General features: G+C 41.5%; 2 protein-coding genes across 2 annotated transcripts; both read left to right on the top strand.

Annotated features, from left to right (window-relative positions):
* The first annotated feature begins 51 nt into the window (after positions 1-51).
* Positions 52-6,900, top strand: ptdss1b (phosphatidylserine synthase 1b). The gene is made up of 13 exons (XM_084031551.1): positions 52-321; positions 428-519; positions 1,092-1,136; positions 1,257-1,381; positions 1,551-1,709; positions 2,184-2,335; positions 2,596-2,737; positions 2,940-3,052; positions 3,260-3,325; positions 4,303-4,402; positions 4,637-4,696; positions 5,012-5,090; positions 5,170-6,900. Exons 1-13 carry the CDS (start codon positions 143-145, stop codon positions 5,262-5,264), a joined length of 1,407 nt encoding a protein of 468 aa, XP_083887677.1. The 5' UTR covers positions 52-142; the 3' UTR covers positions 5,265-6,900.
* Positions 6,901-7,432: 532 nt separating this feature from the next.
* Positions 7,433-23,244, top strand: nup153 (nucleoporin 153; the record flags this gene model as incomplete). Its single annotated transcript, XM_084032362.1, has 22 exons — positions 7,433-7,561; positions 11,423-11,642; positions 11,747-12,022; positions 12,796-12,935; positions 13,683-13,811; positions 14,064-14,180; positions 14,309-14,353; positions 14,643-14,696; positions 16,252-16,392; positions 16,476-16,528; positions 16,648-16,783; positions 17,155-17,319; positions 17,416-17,514; positions 17,601-17,682; positions 17,776-17,877; positions 17,978-18,622; positions 18,766-18,945; positions 19,134-20,030; positions 20,279-20,695; positions 20,835-21,053; positions 21,173-21,362; positions 21,629-23,244. 22 exons carry the CDS (start codon positions 7,433-7,435, stop codon positions 21,714-21,716), a joined length of 4,524 nt encoding a protein of 1,507 aa, XP_083888488.1. The 3' UTR covers positions 21,717-23,244.
* Between the last annotated feature and the right edge of the window lie 431 nt (positions 23,245-23,675).

Raw genomic sequence — 23,675 nt, 5'->3', positions numbered from 1 at the left:
ACCCCGTTCGCTCTATGGTTTAGTCCATTTTCAGGTTTTCTAATGGGTTCTCGTCTTCACTGCGCGTAGTTTCGCCTTTTTTTTTTTACAACTTTTAGTTCTACTCGTCGAAATCAAGAAAGCAGCCCACTGGCAGCAGGACATGGCGGCCGCCGCGGCTCCCCGAACCCCTCGGAAGGAGGACCTCAACTATAAGTTACACTTCGGCATTATAAACGAGCAACAAGTGGACGACATCTGCCTCGACTTCTTCTACAAGCCACACACCATCACACTCCTGACAGCTACTGTGTTCAGCCTCATGTACTTTGCGTTTACCAGGTAACGTTGAACTACAGCGTGCTTAGCTAGCTGCCTATCTTACTGGACGTAATATGCACATTGCTGAGTTTGTAGGACGCTTCCCTTTGTTACTGTGATGTTACAGGGATGATGCGCACTCTGACAATAACCTCCGAGTTGGTGTTTTGGTGGTTGTCTCCTTCTTCCTAGTCATCAGTGTCCTGGCCTTTCCTAATGGTAAGCTACGTGTAAATCTGCACTCTAGTTCTGAGTGAAACAGCTGCTGTTTTTCAAGCATAAAATGCCAAATATTTGTTTCTCAAATGTGAGGATTTGCTGTTTTTTTTTAAATGGTCATATGTGATAGTTAATCTAATATTTATTTTTTGTTACCAAAACATTAATCTGAGAATAATCCTCAGATTATAAAAAATATTGTAAATTGCAACCATACTTATAAATACTTTTGTTGAAAAAAAAAATGAAATAAAAAGACGAAATGCCAGACTAAACGTTTATCCTGATTCGGTGTGACAGAGTAATCCCAATATAAGGTTTGTGACTTTTTCCCGGTCGCTTACGTTGAAAGACACGGCTGGGTTGTCAGGGAGATAGCACAGTTGTCAAATATGAAAATTGGCATGATAACAGGTGGTCTTACAGAGGGAGCTACATTTTGCCATGACAACAGGGCAAACTCCATCTACTGAGGAAGACCAAGAGATGTGGTTGGTGACTCCGGGGGAAAATGTTTTTGTTAAATCTGCCTCTAATAAATCAAAAGTCACATGTGATGCTTTCTTCATCAGGACCTTTTACCAGGCCACACCCTGCAATATGGCGAATGGTGTTTGGTGAGTGTTCACCCACATCTGTCTCCCTCGCTTTGCACCATTCACATTCAAGTCATTTTTTCTGCTTGGATCCAGTTTTCATCTTATCTTCATCCTCACTCACTTTCTCCTCCTCTGTAGGCCTCAGTGTTCTCTACTTCCTGTTTCTTGTCTTCCTCATCTTCCTCAACTGGGACCAAGTAAAGATGCTTATGTACTGGCTGGACCCAAATCTGCGCTATGCCAAACGGGAAGCTGATATCATGGTGAGGATGGTTTGAAGCTCACGCCACATCATCTAATACTTAATGTTGGAATGGGTCGAGGCATAGAGAAGGCTTCTGTCTGTCGGTTTTCATTATTCCCGGACACATTTCCTTGCTTTCTTAAGAAAAAAATATTGCCAGCTATAAAAAATCAAGTGTTTTTTTACAGGAATATGCTGTGAACTGTACAGTGATAACATGGGAGCGGCTCCTGAGCCACTGTGACATCTTCGCATTCGGCCACTTTGCTGGCTGGGCCGTGAAGGCTATGCTCATGCGCAGCTACAGCCTCTGTTGGACCATCAGTATCACCTGGGAGCTCACTGAGGTAACATGCAAGTCTTCACAAGATGGTGGTTGGACTTGATCTACCTGTTTTGAAAATATGTCGCATGAATCGCAGCTATTCAAGAACCTAAACAGAAACAGTCTACAAAGATCATACAAAAAGTAATTTGTTTTGGTCCAGCTCACACAGGTGCAAAACATCGCTTCCGCTCGGTCTGTGCAGGAAACAAGGGCGGTTTGTTTGGGAGATAACAAAGCAATTGAAGCGGAGTTTCTGCACATAGCAAGTGCTGTTGCCTTGCCTGCTTCTAATTGTTCACTGGAGGGATCATATTACCTGTATTGCCAAACACACAATTTACTCCTCAAATAATGAATTGCGTCACAGCAGGTCATGAGGTCAGCAAGGTGCCGGAATCATTCAAATAACAGACTTGGAAAAGCTTTTTGTCTCTTTCATCACATAAATGCATTTTTTTTCCCATCAGCTTCATTACTCTTTTTTTCCGCACAGCTGTTCTTCATGCACCTACTGCCAAACTTTGCAGAATGTTGGTGGGATCAGGTGATACTGGACATACTGTTGTGTAATGGAGGAGGCATTTGGCTGGGTATGAACGCCTGCTGGTTTTTGGAGATGAGGACCTACCAATGGGCCAGCATCAAGTCAGTGAAGCTTGTGTTCTTTTCCTTTCCTTTCCTTTGTCCTTAAAAAAAACCCAAGAATGTTAAAGTTTAAGCTATAAGTAGTAATTACAGGTCTTTTTTTAATTTTGATACAGCTACAAAATCAGCTTGTGGCAGATTCCCATTAGAATAATACATTTATGTTAAAGTAGATTTCATTTTCTGAGTTTGTGATACTAGAAAACTGCATGCATGTATCTGTATCTAAGTATCCTCAAAAGTACACATACTCTGTTCAGGGAAATCCACAGCACCACAGGGAAGATAAAACGAGCCGTGCTCCAGTTCACCCCGGCCAGCTGGACTTATGTGCGCTGGTTTGACCCAAAGTCCTCCTTCCAGAGGCTAGCAGGCATCTATCTTTTTATGATCTTATGGCAGGTACTGTGGTTGTTCAAAAATACTTGTTAGATTGTATCTCTATTCGTGCTGTATCTGTTGATTATCTTTTTTTTAATTAATCAATGAATCAGATATTCCAGAAAAGCTCCTCTCTCACCATGTCATCCGGCTGCAGGAAATATACAAAATATCCACGAGAAGTCCTTTAATCTCGTCCGTCTTACATCCTTTATCTTGGCAGCTGACAGAGTTGAACACATTCTTCCTCAAGCACATTTTCGTCTTCCGTGTGTCTCACCCTCTCAGCTGGTGTCGTATCTTCCTCATGGGAGTCATCACTGCACCCACTGTACGGTACGTTCAGCCTTCAAAACTACATCTTAACATAACACCTATGAGCAGCAAATAACACTATAAGCTAGATTTAAATACTGCCATAAACAAATACTAGTAGTTGTCGTGTCGGATGATTTCTGGCATTTAAGTCTGTGTAGAAACCATAAACCCTTAACTTTTTTTCTTGGCAAGAACAAATTCAGTTTTTTCTTCAACCTCTTTCAGACAATATTACGCCTACCTGACAGACACTCGGTGTAAACGAGTTGGAACACAATGCTGGGTGTTTGGGTAAGTATCTCATCCTGTTGGATCATATTTTCCACTGGTCTGGAAACAAGCTATGGGAAACTTGATGTTTCCCCAGTAGGAATTCTTTCCAGGACTGTCATAACATTTACAATTTTATGATTTTTTTTTCCATTGTGGTTTTAGCATTGATCGCAGTAGTTTGGGAAGCAAACAGACACTGAATGTTGTCTAGACTGGTATATTTTCTTTGATCTTTCAACATATATCACAATAATAAAGGGGCTGTGCGGAATGCCAAGTTAAGTCCATGTCTTACTGGTCTATTCCTGTGTATGTTTGAAAAGTATTGGCAGGCGAGGGATGTTGTAGATTCAAAAATGAAACCCATTCAAAGTTCTCAGACTACTACCACAGTGAATGGTACTTCCCACAAGTGGCAACAGCTTAGCCAAACTGGTAGCACCTCTGATGTGTGTTGGCCTGAAGCCCACTATGATATGACTGCAGGTTTTCCAGGTCCTACAAGCTTTTTAGTGTAGTTGGAATATGAATGGGCAAGCGTTTTACAGGTTTTAAATCCAGCTTTTATAACAGTGTACGTTTTGGAGTCAATTGAGATTCATCACGTTATGTAGTTATTGACCTCACCTCAGACACAAAGCTGTTTATACCGTCTGTCTGCTCTAGTTTCCATAGCAACAATACAGACTCTCTCCGTCTGCATGAATTACTTAACACTGAGGCAGTTCTCTTGTCCAAGGGGTAACCTCTGCAATCGAATTGTTGCCCATAGCAGTATGACGAGTGTTCTTATGGGTTCGAACAGCTGGGGAACAAAAACACACAGCAGATGCATTTGGACTCATGTGCCACAAGAGTTATGGATCCATAGAGAAGCTACACTGCAATGAAATGGTGTTGCCAAGAGAGGGGGCCATTGGTTAAATGTTTAAAAAAAAAACAAAAAAAAACACACACACATACTGTTCAACTAATGATCCTATCTTTCCCTTCAGGGCCATCGCTTTCCTTGAAGCTCTTGCTTGTGTGAAATTTGGTCACGACTTGTTTTCCAAGACACAAATTCTTTATGTACTCCTGTGGCTGCTGTGTCTGGTAAGGAAATTGTGCTCCTTCAAACAGCCTAAATCTAAGCTATGTTTATTCTTACTAGCCTGTGCACATGTACAGCAAGTGTGGACATATTGTTGCTGAAACATAAATCCGTTATGTTGCTATATGCACCTGTATGGTTTCTATTTTCTGCTCACTTGTATTTTCTCTCATGTCCTTGGGGGAAAAAATGTGTGTTTAACCAAACTTTTTGTTGCATCCTCTTGTACATTTTAGGCATTTATCACACTTCTGTGTTTATATGGGATGGTGTGGTATGAGCAAAATAAACTAAAGGTGAGCTTTGCTTCATTATTGGAAGGTTCTGTTATATTTTATGTAGTTAAAACCAGCTGGAAATCTTGTTTGTCTGACTTTTTGCTGTTAAAGCCACAATTATCCATTTCACAGACACTTTGAGTTTTCGTAGTAGAAAAACTAACCTTAAACTAAAGCAGCTAAACGAAATTCAGCCTGCATTCATTTTTATATTTACACCTGTGCTTTTCCTACTACCAGTAAAACAGTTATGGATTTCTTGCTCGCTGTGTAGTTGCTCTTTAGAGCCACACATCTTCTTATTCATCACTCTGAGCTTCTTTCTGTTTACAGAGCATGTCTGCACAAAGTGAGAACTGCAACGACAGCAGTGTTGTCGATTCGTGTGGTTTTGTCCCAGATGGCGTTGCAGGTCAGTCTCATAACAGCCAGATTGGTGAAAACCCCAATCCGAAATGTTTAACATGCAGTCATGTCTTTTTCCTCCATAGCTCGGAGCGATTCATTGAGAAGTGTACAACCTACAAAACGGAAGAGAGCTTCTGGAAAGAACAGATTTGTGAATGGCCATGGAGGAAAGAAGTAATAAACAAGAGTGAAACTTAGAATTCACATCCTCTCTAAAACCCCCAACAAGGGAAAAACATACATTTACTGAAAAATTGTTGTAAAAGTTGCATGAAGGGTTTAATTAATTCGAGAGGCCTCCGAAACAAAGCTACGTGAACAAAACGTGATACTCTATTTCAACTTATCAAGTTCTAATGTTCTGTGGGAATCAGAGGACCAAACAAACCTATGAGCTGAAAGCTTCATAGACCTGCAGACCTATAGTACTCTAGTCGTATAATTAGATCCTTGATGCTTCATGACAAGGTGAAAGGGAGTCTTGTATTTAATGGCAGATATTTTTAAACACACCTCACCGAGTAATATGCACTGGATTTTGAAATAGAAGATTGCCTGAGTTGGACCATAACAACTAGAATGCTAGCCTCAGCATCATCCTATACCCAACATTTTCTACCTTTTTTAAATTACTGAAGATTGTGAGGATGCTTTGCACTGTGGGACACGTTAAGTATGTCCAGTCAGGGGTGTGCCAAACCAATTTATCACCACCCTGTGTACCTACCATGCTACACATGTTTTCTTTTGCACTTAACCTTTTTGACTGTTGTGTTTTTTAATATTACTATTTAGTTAATGTAATGCTTTTGCAAGAACACTAAAGATCACAGTTATTGTTGTGTATGCATTTTGTAAGTCATTTGAATAGGTGGTTATTTTTTAACTTTGTTGATTTAATATATTTCTCTTTCTATAATTGCCAAAAGTGATCACATTTTTCAAATATCTAGAATACAGTAAAGCACTGGTAAATGCAGCACAGTATGTTTTTATTCAATCAGAATTGCATCATCAGACAAGGTTTTTTTTTTTTTGTGTCATCAGATGCGAGCAACAACCAAGTGTCACTGAGCCACCTGTAGCCTTTACATGTTACCCTTTTTAGCCTTCTTAAATGTGATATTGGAACTGTTGAGATGTTTGTTACCTAAGCCTTTTTGTGTGTTTGGAAAGAGACTTGAGTGATGTATAATATACTGACCAAAAATACTGTGACATTCAATGAAATAGCACTCTGGTGGCGTTCAATAGCGGAGGATAATCACTTGTGTGAAATTATCCTTTGCAGTCCGTTTGAGTTTTGTAGAGATCCAAATGGATGAAATGTGACATTAGTAGGCTATAACACAGTAACTGACTGCTCCATTTCCGCTGTTCTGAATTATGCATTATATGTCATATTTAGTGTTGGAATATGTTTACAACTGCCCGGTAAGATGATGTTTGCATATGGATTTTGTATCCATGTTGTTAGAATAAAACCTTCTCTCTCTTTTTTGCACTAGCAGGCTTCAGTTGTTCTACTCTTTACATCTACAAAGCTTTGAGTGTCAGATTACACTGTATTTAATATGAAATTGTGCCACCTTTTATCGTCTTTGAAGAGGATCTCTGACTAAAGGCTTTTAACATTAAACAGAATTTGCACAGATTTGAGTGTGATGATAATTTTGTTATTAAGTAATATAAAATGTGTTGATTGTAACCTCAAATGCAAAACTTGGTATTACTAATGTATAATTGTATATGGATGTGTTTGCTGGTTTTTGATGCAAGCTTTCTTTACAATACATGCAAACCACACAATGTTAAAGGAATACAAATTAAAATTCCATGGTAAGTCGAAAGATAATTGCGTTAAGAGATAAAAGATACAATTCTGCAAACAAACACAATGACCTCCTTGACTCATGTAGGAAAATGTAGGGATACAACTAACCATTAGCTTATTGATTCACTTTTTATAGAACATCCAAAAATACTGTAAAATGTCTGACACAAATTAACAGAGCCACCAACAGTATACAACAAGTTTAAAGTCATGTGACAAAATGAAAAAAAAAAAAAATCTCTACAATGAGAATCTACAACAAGCACAATTCCTTCACCCTTTGCTAATTATCAATTAATTAATTGCTTATAAAAATAGTTGATAGCCTAACTGGTTTATTGTTTTTAAATACAATTTGAAACACCGAGAAATATAGGCATTTCCGTTCCCATGACACGAAATAACCCTATGCTAGAGCCATGTGGTAGAAAGTGCTGTCAACCCTTCCTCTTTGTTGTTTTCAAAAACTACATTTCCCATAGTTCCTTTGTGAGTGGCCGCGGCTGTGCTGGATGACAGCTATCCGGCGCCGAAACGCCGATAGACACTCAGACGAAAGAGCCATGGCGGCCACGGGTGGAGGGAAAATTAGAAGCAGGAGATATCATATCGCCTCTAAACCATACGCCAAGAGCAAACAGGTAAACCGAATGAAAGTGTCCGTGTTAAAAGTCCGCGTTGAGGACATTATGGCGATTGTAGTGCCGTTATGTCTTAGCTCTTGTTATTGTTTTGTTGGAGACATTTTATGGCCTGCTATTAGCGCTCGTGGCCTCCACGCGCTGCTAGCATGTAGAGGAAATGCTAGTGAGCTGGCTTCTAGGTTAGCAAAATCAAACGGACTTGACAGGTCAAATCACGGCACAGTGAGTCGTCTGGACTAGTTTATCCGTATTGAAAAGTTAAAGTGCACGCATGACACGCTTTGATAACCAACGTTAGCTTTGTTGGGAGCTTAGCTGTTAGCCAAGTTAGCAGAAAGCAAGTGGAATTCTAAGTATTAGCGGTCTGGTGTAGCCAATGCTAGTTAGCACGCTAGCATTGGCGACGCATTGTTGTCTTCGGTTGTTAATTTTTTTAAGCATCAACACTGTCGTAGGGAGGAGTGACATTACCGTTCGGTTCAATAGGCTACACTTGTCCAAGAATTAATGGCTGCCTTTCATGCAGTTAAATGTTAAGATTGTGTCTCCGGCCTGCGGGGAATCATGTTGGATGTTAGGCTAGCTAACGTTAGCCAAATCTAAGCCTGTCGGATTGCGCAGGAAGCATTGGCTGATTGGGAACCCACATGGTTGCCCGAGTGGACTCACTGCCGCCTGGAAATCGGCGAACGTTGGCTTCAAAACCGCTAAACAACATTAATAGTGGCCAAGATATGTCTTGATACATGGCAGATCCGTTGACCCATTTTCTCAGTATACTCGAAGTGGAATGTTATATTGACCTACAAATAAGAGGTTGTTTATGTTAATTGCATATTGGTGTATTTGCTGACTATATAGGCAAGTAAACTGCTAAACATACTCTTTTACAGTAGTCTGAATATTGATAGCTGCCAGCTGAAGTTGATCACGTTAATACACTCATTTTTTATTTTATAAGGTGAAAGAGATTTAAATAGTCCGTATATGGCAGACATCGGTTATCCACAGTGTTGTGTTGGACACTTTTTATTCTAATACAACTCATAATGACTAATACAGGGATATAGGTGTTTATACAAACTCATATTGCCATTTTACATGTTTCAGGGCAAGCTATTGTTGGTTCTGGCCCACGTTTTGTCTACCTTTTTATTGATATTAATGTGGATATTAAATATTGGAAACATCTCTCTGTATAACTCTATACAACTCAGTGACGCCACAATCTAAAGCTTCCAAACATGACCATAAAGTTAAAACGGCACTGCGCTAAACCTCCTTTAAAACAAAAACTGAACATTATAATTCAATGCCGAACTGATGTTTTACACTGCAGTAGTTTTAGCCAAGTGGACCGAATACACTCAACTGAGAGAATATTGTGCTTGTGTGTAGTTTGTTGCTGCTCAGCATCTATACACAGCGCAGTTGCAGCATGTATGTAATGTCTAAAATGTAGTACCAAGTTTAAAATCACTTAAAAACAACCAAAAGTATTGATTATTGGATTTAATTCTATGAATATATAATTGCTAATACAGAGCATTGGAATGAAGAGAGATTGACTGGAATAATGCATTCTTGCCAACGACAGACAAAACAAATGTGCTTATTTTAATTTGAATAAATGCAAATTATATATTTGAGTCAGTGTGGATGTGTTTTTGTTTAAGTTCATACAACTGTGGCTGGACTAAAGTCAGACAAAAACTATGATTATCTAAGTCTTGTGTACAGCCGCCCTTAAAAGGTGGGTTTAGCTTTTCTTCAATTGGTTTACAGGACACTGCTGAAAACAAAGCAGACGGAGCGTAATAAGACATGTAATGTTTCAACAGGTTTCTTGAGTCATCTGTGAGATGCTTTCTTGAAAATAAAATGTGAATCTTTCTCCTCAATACTTACCTCATCATGTAACATCAATGCAAGTCTGTATTTGCATAAAGGTTAAAGTGCAGAGTGGCCCACAGGTGTATTTCGTAGATAAGCAGTAAACAAGATGCACGTAGCTCTTATCAGGAGTTGAAGCTGCCATGGCTTAGACAGCATGCACGTAAAGTGATGCACCAGCTTCTCTAACCCGTTTACTTTCTCGTCATCAGAACAACACAACTAAAATCTAAAGGCCATTCAAGTTCAGTAACAGCACCAATATAAAACCTAAGCAATATTTTTATCAATAAAAAATTGTGCGTTTACACAAGAGGAAAGCACCCGTTTCGGTTCAATATTCTCCAATACCCCTTGCCTTTTTAATAGGTCAATGCATTCATAAATGTTCTTCCACTCCAAAGCGGCTCCATCTGTAGGGGACCTTACTCCAGAAACAGACCTTGAGTCATTTAAAGCTGGTATAGTCAACTACTGGAGCTCAAAGCATAAAGTGCGACAGCATTTCCACAGATTTTGTGAACACAAAATACTGCAGACCTAACTCCTGGGTCTACAAACCCATTCACAAACGGGGTTTTTCCTGGCTCAAACTGAGACAGGTGATACCATCCTTATCATGGGCAAACAAGTGCATGTGCACTGTGGCGGCTTGCGTTCAACTGGCTCTAGCAAAAACAATTAGAAGAAAACTATTGCATGGATAGCCAGGGGTTTCTATATTTGTCCCCCCATTGTTTTTCCTTATCTGATAGTAATGCCCAGAGACATGGGATGGTGTATGTCCTACAGATTGTATATTACATTTACATTACATTTGTGATATTAGGCATAAATCAAATTGAATGTGGCATCCTGGATATTAAATGTTCATTTCCGTTTCTCTGTTGTGTTCCATGTAGTGGGAATATTTGTTCTATGTACTGACGTAGCAAATCAAATGACATTTTAAAACTTTGTCCGAGACTAAGAACATGACCATTAATGCTGATATACTAAAAAGATTGTAAATCAAATTGATTGTGCTGGCAAATATTATTTACTCAACGTTAGATCTCCGGTTTGTGAAGCAGCACTGCCTATCCTTGCGGGTGAAACTTAAAACCTACTTTATTTCCTTACGTTCTACAGTGTTAACAGACACACATGTAGAGGTTCATGGAGTGGCTTTTACAAACTCATTTATAGCATTTATAAACACCAGCTCAATTATATAAAACCATATTAAAACATTGATCAGCAAAAGGAAAAAAAAGAAGGGACAGCTAGCAGACTGTGAGGAGATATTTGCTGTATTTCTATGTGTATTTGATTACAATAACAGACTCTGCCTTTTAAATACACCCATGTCCTATTTTAATTTTAAAATGACAATGAAAATAAATTGTGCGGACAACAAGAACGTAACAAAACCACTGCTTCAGTACAGTGCAGACCAGCGTCACTGGCTCACTGCTTCACAGAAGCATACACAGAGCCTGACCCAGTTTCACACCGTCATGCTTAGCCTGTGTTTTGCTTTGCACTAGCGAGGACTAATGGCTTCTCGTTGCAAGTAGGCCTGTGAACCCATTTCAAATAGTAAAAATGCAGTGTTTGATTGCTGTATTTGGTGCAGCATTTGTACATGCCTTGAAAAGGACTTAAAAGCAAATTATGTGGAATTGCTTTGCCAGGAATTCATTATTTTTGAACACTAAATACAGGCATCAGTATTTGTCTAATTTTCGTCGGTATTAGTAGTTGGGGGAAACTGGCAAGATTCATCGAGCAAAACTGTTCATATGCAGTGTTGTGTTACACTCATTGATTTTTATCCAGTGCTCATTGTCAAGGGAATATTCTAAAGAGGAAGCTACAAAAATGGCCTCAATTGATGGTACTTTGTTGTCTCTGTATGCATTTGTCTCTGTCTCTCACTCATCCCGTCCCTCTGCTCACTGCTTCCTCTCATGTTTTTATCAGCAACAGTCAGGCCTCATCAGTCGAGTGACAGACACAGTAAAGAGCATCGTTCCTTCATGGCTGCAGAAATACTTCAAGAATGAAGATGCTCCTGAAGGTGGAGGGGCTGTACTGTCGACAGACCATAATTGCCAACAACCGCCTCCTCCTAATGGCAGCGAAGAGGAACCTCCTCCGCTTGATGGATGCGACTCCCCAGAGCCAAGCACAAGTAACACAGGTGACGGACTCAGTCTCTTCACATGTCATAAAAAATGATTAGCTAGAGATTTTAATATCCCATGCGTGAGATGCTCACTTCCGACTTCTTTCTCTCTCACACAGAGCCCACAACCAGCCGGGCATCCCTGAACTTTCAGGAGTATGTGCTTTCTCGACCACCTCTGAGTCGTTCCCACCTCCACTTTCCTTCGTTGGACGCGTCCTCCCCGAACTTGGGGGTCTCCAGCAGCCTCTTCTCTCAGCCCTCCACTTCCTCTGCCCCTGGACCGTTTTCTACAGGCTTCTCCTTGGTTAAAGAAATCAAGGATAACCTTTCGCAGCACGAAGATGACAACATCTCCACCACAAGCGGCTTCTCCTCCCGCGCCTCAGACAAAGGTAAAATCAGAAAGGGTTTTCTTTGTGTAAAGATGTTTGGATGTCTTTTAAAGTAAGGGATGTCTGTATAGGTGTAGTTATATCAAGTTAGCCATATAGACATGTAATCTGTTACTTTTGCCTTCCCCGGTAGCGAGAGGTAATCCCGGTGAAGTTGGCAAAGTATCCATATTTTTGAATGTGATATTTTCCTTCCCTCTAATTGTTTATAAACTGAATGAAAGTGCTTTGAAGTGATAAATTCATGTTCTAAGTAATTTTTTAACGTTCTTTCGATCAAATTTACACACACAAATCGTGTCTATGAACTACCACACAATTGGACTACTGTTAAACTTGCATCATTGATGTAGACTTAAAGCCACTGCAACATATTTTATCCTTCTGCGCAAAGTGTGTGCCATGTGTTAGTGTGTTGATAATATAAGGTGAACATTTACCTTAACTTAATTATCTTCCTGCCAAAATAGAAATGTGTAGAAAATATATATATATATATATATATATATATATATATAAATGCACACAGCTTTCATAAATTATTCACTAAACCATGGGAGGCCAGCCATGTGCCATTGTGAGCCAACAATCAACAGGGTGTAGTGAAGCCTGCAGACCGCTTGCTTGGTAGAGGAAGGTTTACGTGACTTTATTTCTTCTATGCATGGATTGGCTCAGGCCTGGAATGTGGCGACTCGGTTGCTAATTGTGCTCTTAAAATGGTCCGAGAGGATTTAAAAAATATATATTTTCTTTCTGCCGCCTCTTAACAGATGTCCCAACTTCCAAAACGGCATCACTTCCCCAACTTTGGTCTCCAGAGACAGACAGAACACACTCTGGACCTCAACCTGCCCAGTCCAGTCTGAAAAGGCCTTCTTTCAACCTGTCTGTTTTTGGAACTTCCTCCAATGTGAGTATCTGTGTGTGTTCATCAAGATATGAAGGAACACTTTCTGAACAAACAGATCTGTGCCACAAAGCTCTGCATTTTAGTGCGTCAGGGTTTGAATTAGGGCTGTGCTGTTGGCTTGTTGACGCACTTGGATATAAAATGCCTGTCTGGAATTTGGTACATGCACCCAACTCCTCAAAGTCCTGGGTACCACAGGCGTCCACACATTTCTAATTGACCAAAAGCTTTTAAGTGTAGATGCATTCTGATACCCATTTTTATTTTTATCTCTTGCATTATCTGGAAACCAGTTTTACTGTCACTCCACTCGCAGCCAGACAGTATCTTGATTTGTTGCATTCCGTTTCAGCTGTGTGATTTGTAAACTTCCTTTCATGTGCATGACAGCAGTCATGCTCAGTCTAACCAACTCACAACTACTTCTGTTTGCATTCTGACTTTCTAACAATTATTACAATTTTAAAAGCAAACTTCAGAATGACAATACAGGTCTGTTTTTTTTGTGTGTCAGCTATGTTAAATCCCAACATCTTCTTAAATCAAAAAATATTTGACATGACTATGTTATATGTTTTAAGGGTAAATATGTTTAAATATTGAAAAGGTCACAGGCCATAATTTGCAGTTTTACTCAATATACTGTTTTGTTTTGCTACTTAAACCATACGTATACCATGCCATTGATTGCTAATACAATGTAATTTCACTTGAATCTGATATCATTTTATGTAATCCTCTTTCCAGTCATCATTAAACAGCACAGTGCTGAACTCCAGCCAGCTGGGAGATTCACCATTCTACCCCGGGAAGACGATGTATGGTGGGGCAGCTGCAGTCAGGAGCGCTCGTGGTCGTCCTGGAACACCGTACCAGGTGAACCGAGAACTGCACAGTCTAGAAACCTAGATTACAGCATCCAGGGTCAATGAGTGTTCATTTTTCTTTTTCAGATAACTTCCTATTTAGGGGTTTGCACTCTGTCTAACAAATTTTTCATATTTAGCCTACATGAGCATTTAGCGTTGTGGCTGTTAAAGTTTAGCAGCCTTTAGTGGGTGAACACGTGATGTCATGATGAATTCATTCTATGTAATTGGAGACTAAATTAGCTCATCTGATCTGTAGGCCCCCGTGAGGAGACAGATCAAGGCCAAGCCTGCTGGTGCTCAGCCCTGTGGGGTGACCAGCGCCACAGCTAGACGCATCCTTCAGTCCTTGGAGCGCATGTCAAGCCCGTTGGCTGTGAGTGTACACACACACTACCATCTCCTCTGTTCAAGCTTTATTTATATAACTCTGACAGTGACCTTTGATATTTTCCCGATGAACATGTAAACGTAAAATGATGTATTTAACTTTTTGTTTTCCAGGATGCCAGGAGAATCCCAGCAGCAGCCTCATCCCCCCTGTCAACGGTAAGATCTTTTAATATACTTACATATATTGATTAGGGATGCAACGGTTCTCAATATAACACTGAACCGTACGGTACGCCATGCATGGTTCAATACGCACTTGTGAATTGAGGTATTTTCGGTTTTGCAAATAATTTCACGTTTCCATCCATCCATTTCTCTCTGAATTGGCTATGTCGGAGCTTTAGAGGAGCGCTCTCTCTCTCTCTCTCTCTCTCCAAAAAATATCTCAAAATAAAGTTGAAGCAAGTCTTGTTATGGTTTTCTGACATGAGTATCTTCTTTGCAGTCGATGGATGGCACAAATCTAGATGTTTCACATTTCCACTCAAAAAAGAAACGCGTAAGTACAGATTTTGGAATTCTCATGACGACGTCCTTAAAGCCAGAAAATTAATTTGTCTGATTAGGGATGCACCAATATTGATATAAAAAAAAAATCTGGATTGGGCTATTGTGACTTTGTTTTTTAGATGTTATGATAACAGTCATGTATGTCTTTGAGTGTACTCTATGTATGCACATCAACAACCAAACTTCACGTGTCTTCTGCTCACTGCGTTTTGCAGTGTAGCACAAGGCTTAGTGTTATGAACAGGGATACCATTGTACAAACCCAACAGCACTTGGTCCTCCTGTCATTTCCTGTCCGACTGTCTGTTGACCTCCTTTGCCTCGGTTAACAGGATTCTCCTTGGCTGGGACACAGCTGTTCACCACTGCACGTGTGTGTGTGTGTGTGTGTGTGTGCGTGTGTGTGTTTTCCTTTATAAATGCTTGTGAGCAAAAGTGCCCCAAACTCCACGGTGTGTGTATCTCAGTCATGAAAGTGTACGTGTGTGTTTATATGCAGTGTGTTTAGAGTTGTCCATTGTTAACTAGTGCCAGCTCTGGACTGGACTTCTCCTCAGTAATAACTGTCAGGCATTTCCAGCTGCGACAGCTGCTTTTGTTAATCCTGGTGTATTGACCTTCACAGGTCCAAAACAAGAAAGCCCACTATGCTTTTCATAGCCAACTGTTGTCTTGTGGTTTCACCTTGGCACAGTCCATAACATAGTCCAACCACTGCTAAACCTTTGACGCCATAACTGATGACTAAAGTACTCGTAACAATAATTCTGATAACGACAAATCAGGTGAAAAGTAATTTGTCACATAAACAAACAATCTAGTTACTGATCCCTTAAGCCCAAGTTATGCTTCCGCGTCGACACAACGCAAGGGGGCTTGCGGACCCCTTGCGGAACCCCCTTACGTCCAATCCTAGACGCGCGTCGAGGCGACGCAACACCAACGCAACACCAATGCAGCGGCATTGGCTGTGATTGGTCCGCTAACTACATCCGCTGGAGACCGCTTTTCCTGTTTCCACTCATAAACACCGCCATTTAAACTTTTAATAGGCTACTTTTATTGTTTGCAACTTGTCGCTTTTTCACAAAGAAATGAAACACCAAGTTCTGAAAAATTGTGGATGTTTAAAGCCGGAAAGTAAACAAATAGGCTATAACGAGGCTTACGACGATATACGTCAAGAGTCTCAGTCGGTCGGTCAGTCTTTACAAAAAACATAGCGCCCTCTACCGGTGTGGCATTGAATTGCATTTCGACACGTAAACCCAACGCAGAACCATCACGGTCTCCCAGCAACTGCGTGGCCATTGCGTGATCACTACGCGGAAGCATAACCGAGCCTTTAGATTTGTTAATTTAGAGACTAGTGGCCATGATGCATACTGAGCAGGACGTTTTACAATGAAAAATCAGCTTGTCGCTGCTGAAGAAATTATGAAATGGGGGCAAGATGAATTCTGTAGTATAAAGACAGAAGTTATATGAGACACATTGAACAGCTAATTTATTGTCTTTATTTTACGACCCTTTCTTCAATTCAGATGGATCCCTCCCTCCCACCAGTGCAGAAGCTGGTGATTCCTGTTGCAGTGTCTGTGTCAGGAAACCGCTCCGTGTCCTTCAGGCCGACTTTAACTCCTGGAGGAGTGAGCCGAACCCTGGACAAGACCCCAAGAGAGATGGTCAGAAATAGTGCCGCATTATATTACACCTCAACACTGCTCCTCTATAACCTAATGCTAAATTTGTTGTTTTATTCCCTTAGCCTACACGACAATCGCTACAGCTACCTGAATCAACCCCAGGCCCATCGCAAAGGTAAAGCAGGGTTGCTTTGTTTGGTCAGCCAAGAAACCTATACTTTTTTTTTTTAAAAAGGGTGATGATCAATTTTAGGTGCGTGCCTGATTTCTGTCTGTCTACCCTTCTACTCCTAGCACAATGGTGTCCGGTGGCCCAGCCTATCCTCTGTCCAGCACGCCTGCAGCCAGCATCGTAAACTCTGGAGGGGGCAAGATGAAGAGGGAGAGGACCAGTACGCGGCCTTCCTCTAAACGCCCTGAAGAGGAAGAGGTAAGGGCTTTGCTACCAAAAAACTAAATCCTCTGTATCCAAGAATCCTATGTGTGTATATAAAAGATAATAATAGATAAAAGATACAGGAGATAAGTCATTTATATCTTGACTCTGGATTCTAGTTTTCCTTACCACGTTGATACAAACAGCTGATGTTTAAAAGTGATAAGAAACCAGTGTTCGTTCTTCTATACCAGTGCAGTATCAGAGCTATGTTAGGCCCGTTTGCGGGGAGATCACAAATCAACATCTGATAATGATCCTTGATGCATTCAGATCCATATCAAATACAGGTTTATATCATTTCACAATCGACCTTTTTGGATATGGCAGACACAGTGATACTCCTGCTTATTTTCTGACTTTAGGTTGCTGAGGTACCGGACCTACCAACCATTTCACTTCCCATACGCACCTCTGCCTTGCCCACCTTCAGCTTCTCCTCCCCTCTTCCACCGCTCACCACCTCCACCAACAGCACGGCCCCTAACATCACACATGTGACTCCCGCGAAGGAAACGCTCACAAATAAGGTCTGTTTTGAAATTGGGGCATTTCACTACAATACAACTACATGTCTAATGGTCAACAACATTATTTATTTAATTTTATTTTCATGTTTCTTGCAGGAGCCACCAACGGCCTCGACACCTCCCTGTATACCTTTTACGTTTTCCTCCCCTATTGTCAAAGCTACTGCTGCTAGTCCTCCTTCCTTTTCCCCCTCAGTAAGTTAATGGTTTGTCTCATAATGATTGCTCATTGATTTTTGTTTACAACATTGACAATAATCCGGATTTTCCTTTTTATGTAGGCTGGATTCACTTTTAGTGCACCTGTAGCAAAGTTAGGTCCCTCCATGTCAAATGGGAAGCTGGCCTCTCCCGTCACAGCAGGTAACAGGGTTTTCTTGGAATGATACCGGTTGTTTGCCTCTCCTGAGAAAACTGGAACTCCTGATTTAATCTTTGTTTTCATGTTTTCTACAGTGAAGTCACCAACAAGCAAAAGCACAGAAGATTTTGAAGGACCTTTCAAACCAGCCAAGACCCTGAAGCAGGGCAGTGTGCTGGATCTTCTCAAAGCCCCTGGTTAGAATCAATATCTCATTACTCGTATACAGTATTTTTTTTTGTGTGCTTTGCCTTACAAGGGTGTTCACTATCCTAATCCTTCACTTGTTCTGTATAGGCTTTGCCTCCCCTGTTACTCGGACTTCTCCAGGCCCGGACAACGCTCTGCAGCAGCTGTCCACACAATCCACAGCCCTCTCCTCCACCACCACAGCCACCACCACCTCTTTGTCTTCAGCAGGGGTTGTAGATGTGTTCAAAGCCCCACCAGGGTGGAGCTGTGATGTCTGCATGGTGCAGAACAAAGCATCAGACACCAAGTGTGTTTGCTGTATGGCTCCTCAGCCCCATTCCTCCTCATCCAAATCCATGGACAGTAAATCTTCACCGGCCACCTCAATTGGGCTAGAAAGCAGCGGCAAGAACACCACAACAACCACTGCAGGCTTTGGCACAATGTTCTCCAATCCTGCTGGAACTTGGGACTGTGATACATGCCTTGTTCTCAACAAACCTGATGCAGTAAAGTGTGTGGCCTGTGAAACGGCCAAACCCGGGACGGGACTTAAACCCTCACTGACTCTTCCTTCTGCCTTCTCAGCTGTTAAGACTGTATCCACACCCACAGCCCCCGTTTCTACAGGCTTCACTGGATTTGGAGAACAGTTTAAAAAACCTGCAGGTGGATGGGAATGTGATACGTGTATGGTAGAAAACAAGGCAGACGACACAAAGTGTGTGGCCTGCATGAGCACTAAACCAGGTAATGAGAGCCCAACCACGTTGGTATGATATTCTACAAAGTGCTGAATCTTTGGTTTTCATTTAGTAGATTTTCAGTAACTTGTTGATTTAAAGTATTGGTTTAGTGAAGCATCTTTCTTTCCTTTATTATCCTCAAAACAGGAGCTTCAGCAGGAGCCTCTTCTTCAGCCAGCAGTGCTCCAGTTTTAGGTTTGAGCGATGCATTCAAGAAGCCAGAGGGTGCCTGGGAGTGTGATGTCTGTATGGTACAGAATAAGTCTGCTGATGTGCAGTGCGTTGCCTGTCAGACCGCAAAACCTGGAGCTAACGTGGAGCCCAAAGGTAACAAAAGTTAATTACTTAAAATGCAGAGCATTACTCAGTTAATTTAAATGTTTGTTTGCATCATATTAAACTGTTTTCCAAATAGTCCAAATATTAAGTATTGGAAAATGTGAGAGACTTGCAATACATCCTGTACCTAATCTACACCATTCACCTTTTTATTATTATCCTTTGATTCTCTTCAGCTTTTGGTACGTCTTTTGGTTCATCAGCTGGTGGGACATCGGGCTCTAATTTTGGAGGTTTTAAGTTTGGCACATCAGACAGTACCTCAGGATCTGAATCTGGAGGTTTGAAGTTTGGAGGCTCGTTTACAGAGTCCTCCTCTTCATCTTCAGGCGGATTCAAATTTGGAGTCCCATTTGGAAGCTCCTCATCAGAAACCTCTTCTAAAGACACTACTGCCTCATCAGGGTTCAAATTTGGCAGCTCATCTGAGGGCTTTAAATTTGGGGCTGCCTCCAGTGATGACAAGCAGTCAGACCAATCCGCCACAGATGCTGGGTTTAAGTTTGGAGCCAGCGGTGGGATAGCATTTGGAACTGGATCTTCTAGCACAGAAAGTAACTCCTCGAAGGGCAACTTCGCCTTTGGACTGTCAAAACCTGAAGAGAAAAAATCAGACGCCACCACCCCATCCTCTGTTAGTTTCACTCCTCCTGCATCCTCTCAAGAGAAAAGCGACAGTGCGACATCATCAAATGATACCACAACTGCCACTACCACCACTGGATCTGTATTTGGGAGTGTGTCGGCCACCACACCACAAGGGGGGTCTACGTTTGGATCCTTACAAACGGACAAAGAGCCAGTTGCTCCCACGTTTGCTTTTGGGAAGCCAGAGGAAAAGAAGGAAGCTGCTGCCTCCTTGGCTCCGTCTGCCTTCCTCTTTGGTGCTGCTAGTAAAAATGCAGATGCTGCTCCAGCACCAGACACCTCAGGAGGCTTTTCCTTTAGCAAGCCCAGTGCTCCAACAGAACAACCTCCACCTGTCTATAGTTTTGGGAAGCCTGCCGACAAGAGTGAAACATCTTCTGCAGAGGCCCCAAAGCCATCTTTTTCCTTTGGACAAAGTGCTACAGGTGAGACAAAGTTTGGACAGTGATACTGTAGTAATTATTTTGTGGAAGCTATGCTTTCTGTAGATATGTAACGCTTTGATGTTTGGTTATTTTCTGAGTTTTATATGCTGCTTTTTAAGTAATTGTTTTACTTTTCGTCACTTCACGCACTAAATTAATTGCTAAGATTCCCCCAAGAATATGTTATACTTCTTTGGCAAACCGTGAAACATGAATGAAACATAATCAACTATTCGTTCCCCCAACAGATTCTTCTGCTGTTCCAAAACCATCATTTTCCTTTATGGCTAATAATCCCACCAGCACAGTCAACTCCACAACATCGTCCTCCATCACCACGCCAGCCAGTGTTTTCGGCGCCACCACCACCACCAGCAGCAGCAGCAGCTCCACTCAGGCCCCCACTCCTTCTGCAGCTCCTAGCACTTTCATGTTTGGTCAGCCTGCTGCGACCTCCAGTGACGCTCCTCCAGCTAACGCCTTCCTCTTCGGCCAGAATCAGGAGAGCCAGCCGCCTGCCCCGTCAGCTGCTCCTCTGAACTCTACTTCAACTCCAGCTCAGCCCTTCATCTTTGGGGCTCCTGCCACTACTGCTGCTCCTCCCACAGCCGCTGCTCCATCCTTTGGCTTTGGAGCATCAGCACCATCTGCTGTCTCATCTTCAGGTCTGCATTTGTTCATGGTGGTTGCATGATCAGTCTGCAACAACAATGACTTATTCACGTTCAATATTATAAAGTATTTATTTTAAATGTTTAAGCTGAACATGTACTGACATCTTCAATGTTGTCTTTTCACCAACAGCTCCATCTGCAGCTCCCTCTCCATTTGCATTCAGCTCAGCCCCCTCTGGTGGATTTGGGGCCAACCAGACTTCTTCATTTGGTTCATCCTTTGGATCCCCCTTCCCGGCCACACCTTCCCAGCCCCCAGCTTTCGGAGCCAAACCCAATGCCACCCCTGTCTTTGGACAGCAGACCAACTCCACACCTGTATTTGGAGCGGCTGCTAATTCTGCGCAGGGTGGGTGACTGTAATTATATAATCCCTTTTCCTTTCAGTGTGTTCACTCTACCAAAGGCTCCTGATCCTTGCATTATCAAAGTATGTTCAAATGTGTAAATGTTCCCCATTTTTATCAGGTGGAGGCTTTCAGTTTGGAGGTGCCAGTGCATTTGGAGCGACAAACAATGCCTCAGGAGGAGGAGTGTTTACTTTTGGAGCAGGATCAGCAGCTTCCCCTGCCCCCCCTGCCAACCCCTCCATTACACCCCAGTCAGGGCCACCTGGAGGTGGATTCAACTTTCAACAGCCCCCTGCATTCAATATTGGGTATGTTGCATCTTTTCAGCTTAAAATAATTTAACAGATTTTCAGAGAATGGCAAATTATACAAAAAGCTATTGGCATCAGATTGTTATCAATATTGGTGACTTCATCTTTAAGCTGAGATTGTGTCAAACGTCAAGCTTTTAATCGTCTTTATGTCAGACTCCGACTTTAATAATTCCTCATAATTGTTAATGAACAAACAGCTTTTCTGATAGCGGTGTTTATCGTGACGTTTCCAATGACGAAAATGTAATTTGCTCTTCCAGGTCAGCGAAAAACTTCACCGCCTCTCCTGCTGGACAGCAAGCAATTGCAGGGCGCAAGATCAAGACAGCGGTGCGGCGCCGAAAGTAGAGCCCTGTGGACTCGACTATAAAGCAGACTTGACTTTGACTTGACGGTATCCCCACCGAAGGCTGAATAAAGTGCTGCAAGTTCTCCGCTAGACAAACACTGAAATGATTTGGCATGTGAAGGAAGGGCTGAGGCTTGGGGCCACTTTGTGCTCGGGCTGCGCGGCTGTGTGTTTTAGCTGTGGGCTGGGCTGGGTTTTCACATGTGGTTCGGAGGCATTAATATGTGAAACTAATCCCACACGACTTCACATGGGGAAACTGTTGACTGAACAATGACACCGACTTAGAAAAGAACAATCAAGCAAGGACCCCTGCTCAACATGACGAAACAAGACAGTCATATCTATATTTTCAACACTGGGTCTGCAAGACTTTAGGCATGACTTTTTTGGAAGAAAATGACAAAGGCAAAAACTGAAAAACTAAAGAGTTGCGAGTGTACACAAAATCGTATTAATTAGTATGGGTGATCAGGTGTTGAGCTGTGATATGCAGAGAGGTAGTGAGAGCTGTGCGGCGAATCTCCAGTGGTTTTCCTAAAAACTATTTAGACTGCTCCTCTTAGAGGAATCATGGTGCCGTTGGAGATCTAGCCGCGGTGTCAGTGCAGTGTGCTGTATGTACAGGGATGAGCGTGTAATCTTTGTGGTGAATGCAGCGTGCTTGTTTTTTTTTTCCCTCCCCCCTCTTATGTACAGACTTGAGGTGTGTTTGGTATATTTGTACATGCTGAGGTTGCGTGTGGGTGTGCGTATGAAAACTGAACGTCAGAGTTATTGTCCGGGCCGCTAGCTAGCGTCGCCACAGGTGAGCAAGCATATGAATGTTTAAAACAAAAAACAAGGGGAGAAGGGAGGGGGCAGGGGTGGGAGAGGGGAAAACGTATCCATGCACTGTGGAGGATGGTCCAGGCTGGAGGATTACGCCCTACTCCTGGACTTTGTAAATGCATAGTTTCAAAACTCTTACATGTTTGATTCTTTGACCTCTCTGGTTCGCTCCATTACTCTGCTTTTTGTGCCGTCTTGTCTCTCTCGTTTTCATCCTGATTCCTTATACTCTCCCTTTACCTCTCTCTGCCTCTCCCTCTTTATCTCTCTTAATTGGCCTTTGAATATTATTATAAAACCTGTAAATAGTGATGTTTTTTTTAATCTGTGAAGTTGAATTTTTTTTTTTTTTTTTTTTTTTTGTGTTACCAACTCCGCATTCAGCATTTTTGTCTTTAGAATTTATGTAAATTCCTATATTCAAAGTTGCCCAAATCCATTTAAAAGGAGCTTAAATGCAAATTGGAGAGCCTTTGATGACTAAAGGTATATTGGCTTTTCTGATCCACTTTTGTTTGGACCAAAACCAGTATTGTACAAAGTATTAAGTATATATTTTTCTATTGCGTGTTTAAATGGACGAGGGTGACTTTGGATGTTGAGGAAGTCAGTTTAATTTTAAAGCCATGATTATTACAGGATGAGTGATAAAATTAAAACCATGGGTAATTACCATCAATAAAACTATAAAAAGAATTTCTGTTTTCTGTCCTTGATCTTTTTATACAGAGCCCACAGTATTAGATCTTCTGATCTGCGATCAGGCTTGTAGCTGAAGACAAACGCAGTCCACAACGGTTTGGCAATTAAAGATTTTAATGTTCAGTTTTTGTGGAAACTTGTTTTTAGATGGTCGTTCAACTGGTTATTTTTCAGGTTGTAGTTTGTGGCCCTGAGAGACCTTTTTAGTAGTGATTTGTCACTTTAGATGCCCTCTTTTTGGATTTGTAGTTAAACACAACAAACTTGCTTTATGCCTCAATTAATTTGTGATCGGTAGCTTTTATTGTATATCATACAGTTTGTTTGCAGTTTGTTTTTTGCACAGAAACATGTTCTGGGTGTCGATGTATGTATATCAATGCAATTAAAAATGTTCTTTGTTGAAGTTAGGTTGCATTGTATAG

The sequence above is a fragment of the Eutrigla gurnardus genome (assembly GCF_963514095.1).
Source record: "Eutrigla gurnardus genome assembly, chromosome: 17".
In the NCBI taxonomy this organism is placed as follows: Eukaryota; Metazoa; Chordata; class Actinopteri; order Perciformes; family Triglidae; genus Eutrigla; species Eutrigla gurnardus.
This window is presented reverse-complemented; position numbering and strand designations above follow the sequence as displayed.

Excerpts from the sequence above, each read along its gene's own strand:
- ptdss1b (XM_084031551.1), top strand. The coding sequence starts at position 143 with ATGGCGGCCGCCGCGGCTCCCCGAACCCCTCGGAAGGAGGACCTCAAC. Across the intron at positions 520-1,091 it reads TGTCCTGGCCTTTCCTAATG|GACCTTTTACCAGGCCACAC; the intron begins GTAAGCTACGTG and ends TTTCTTCATCAG. Across the intron at positions 1,710-2,183 it reads TCACCTGGGAGCTCACTGAG|CTGTTCTTCATGCACCTACT; the intron begins GTAACATGCAAG and ends TTTTCCGCACAG.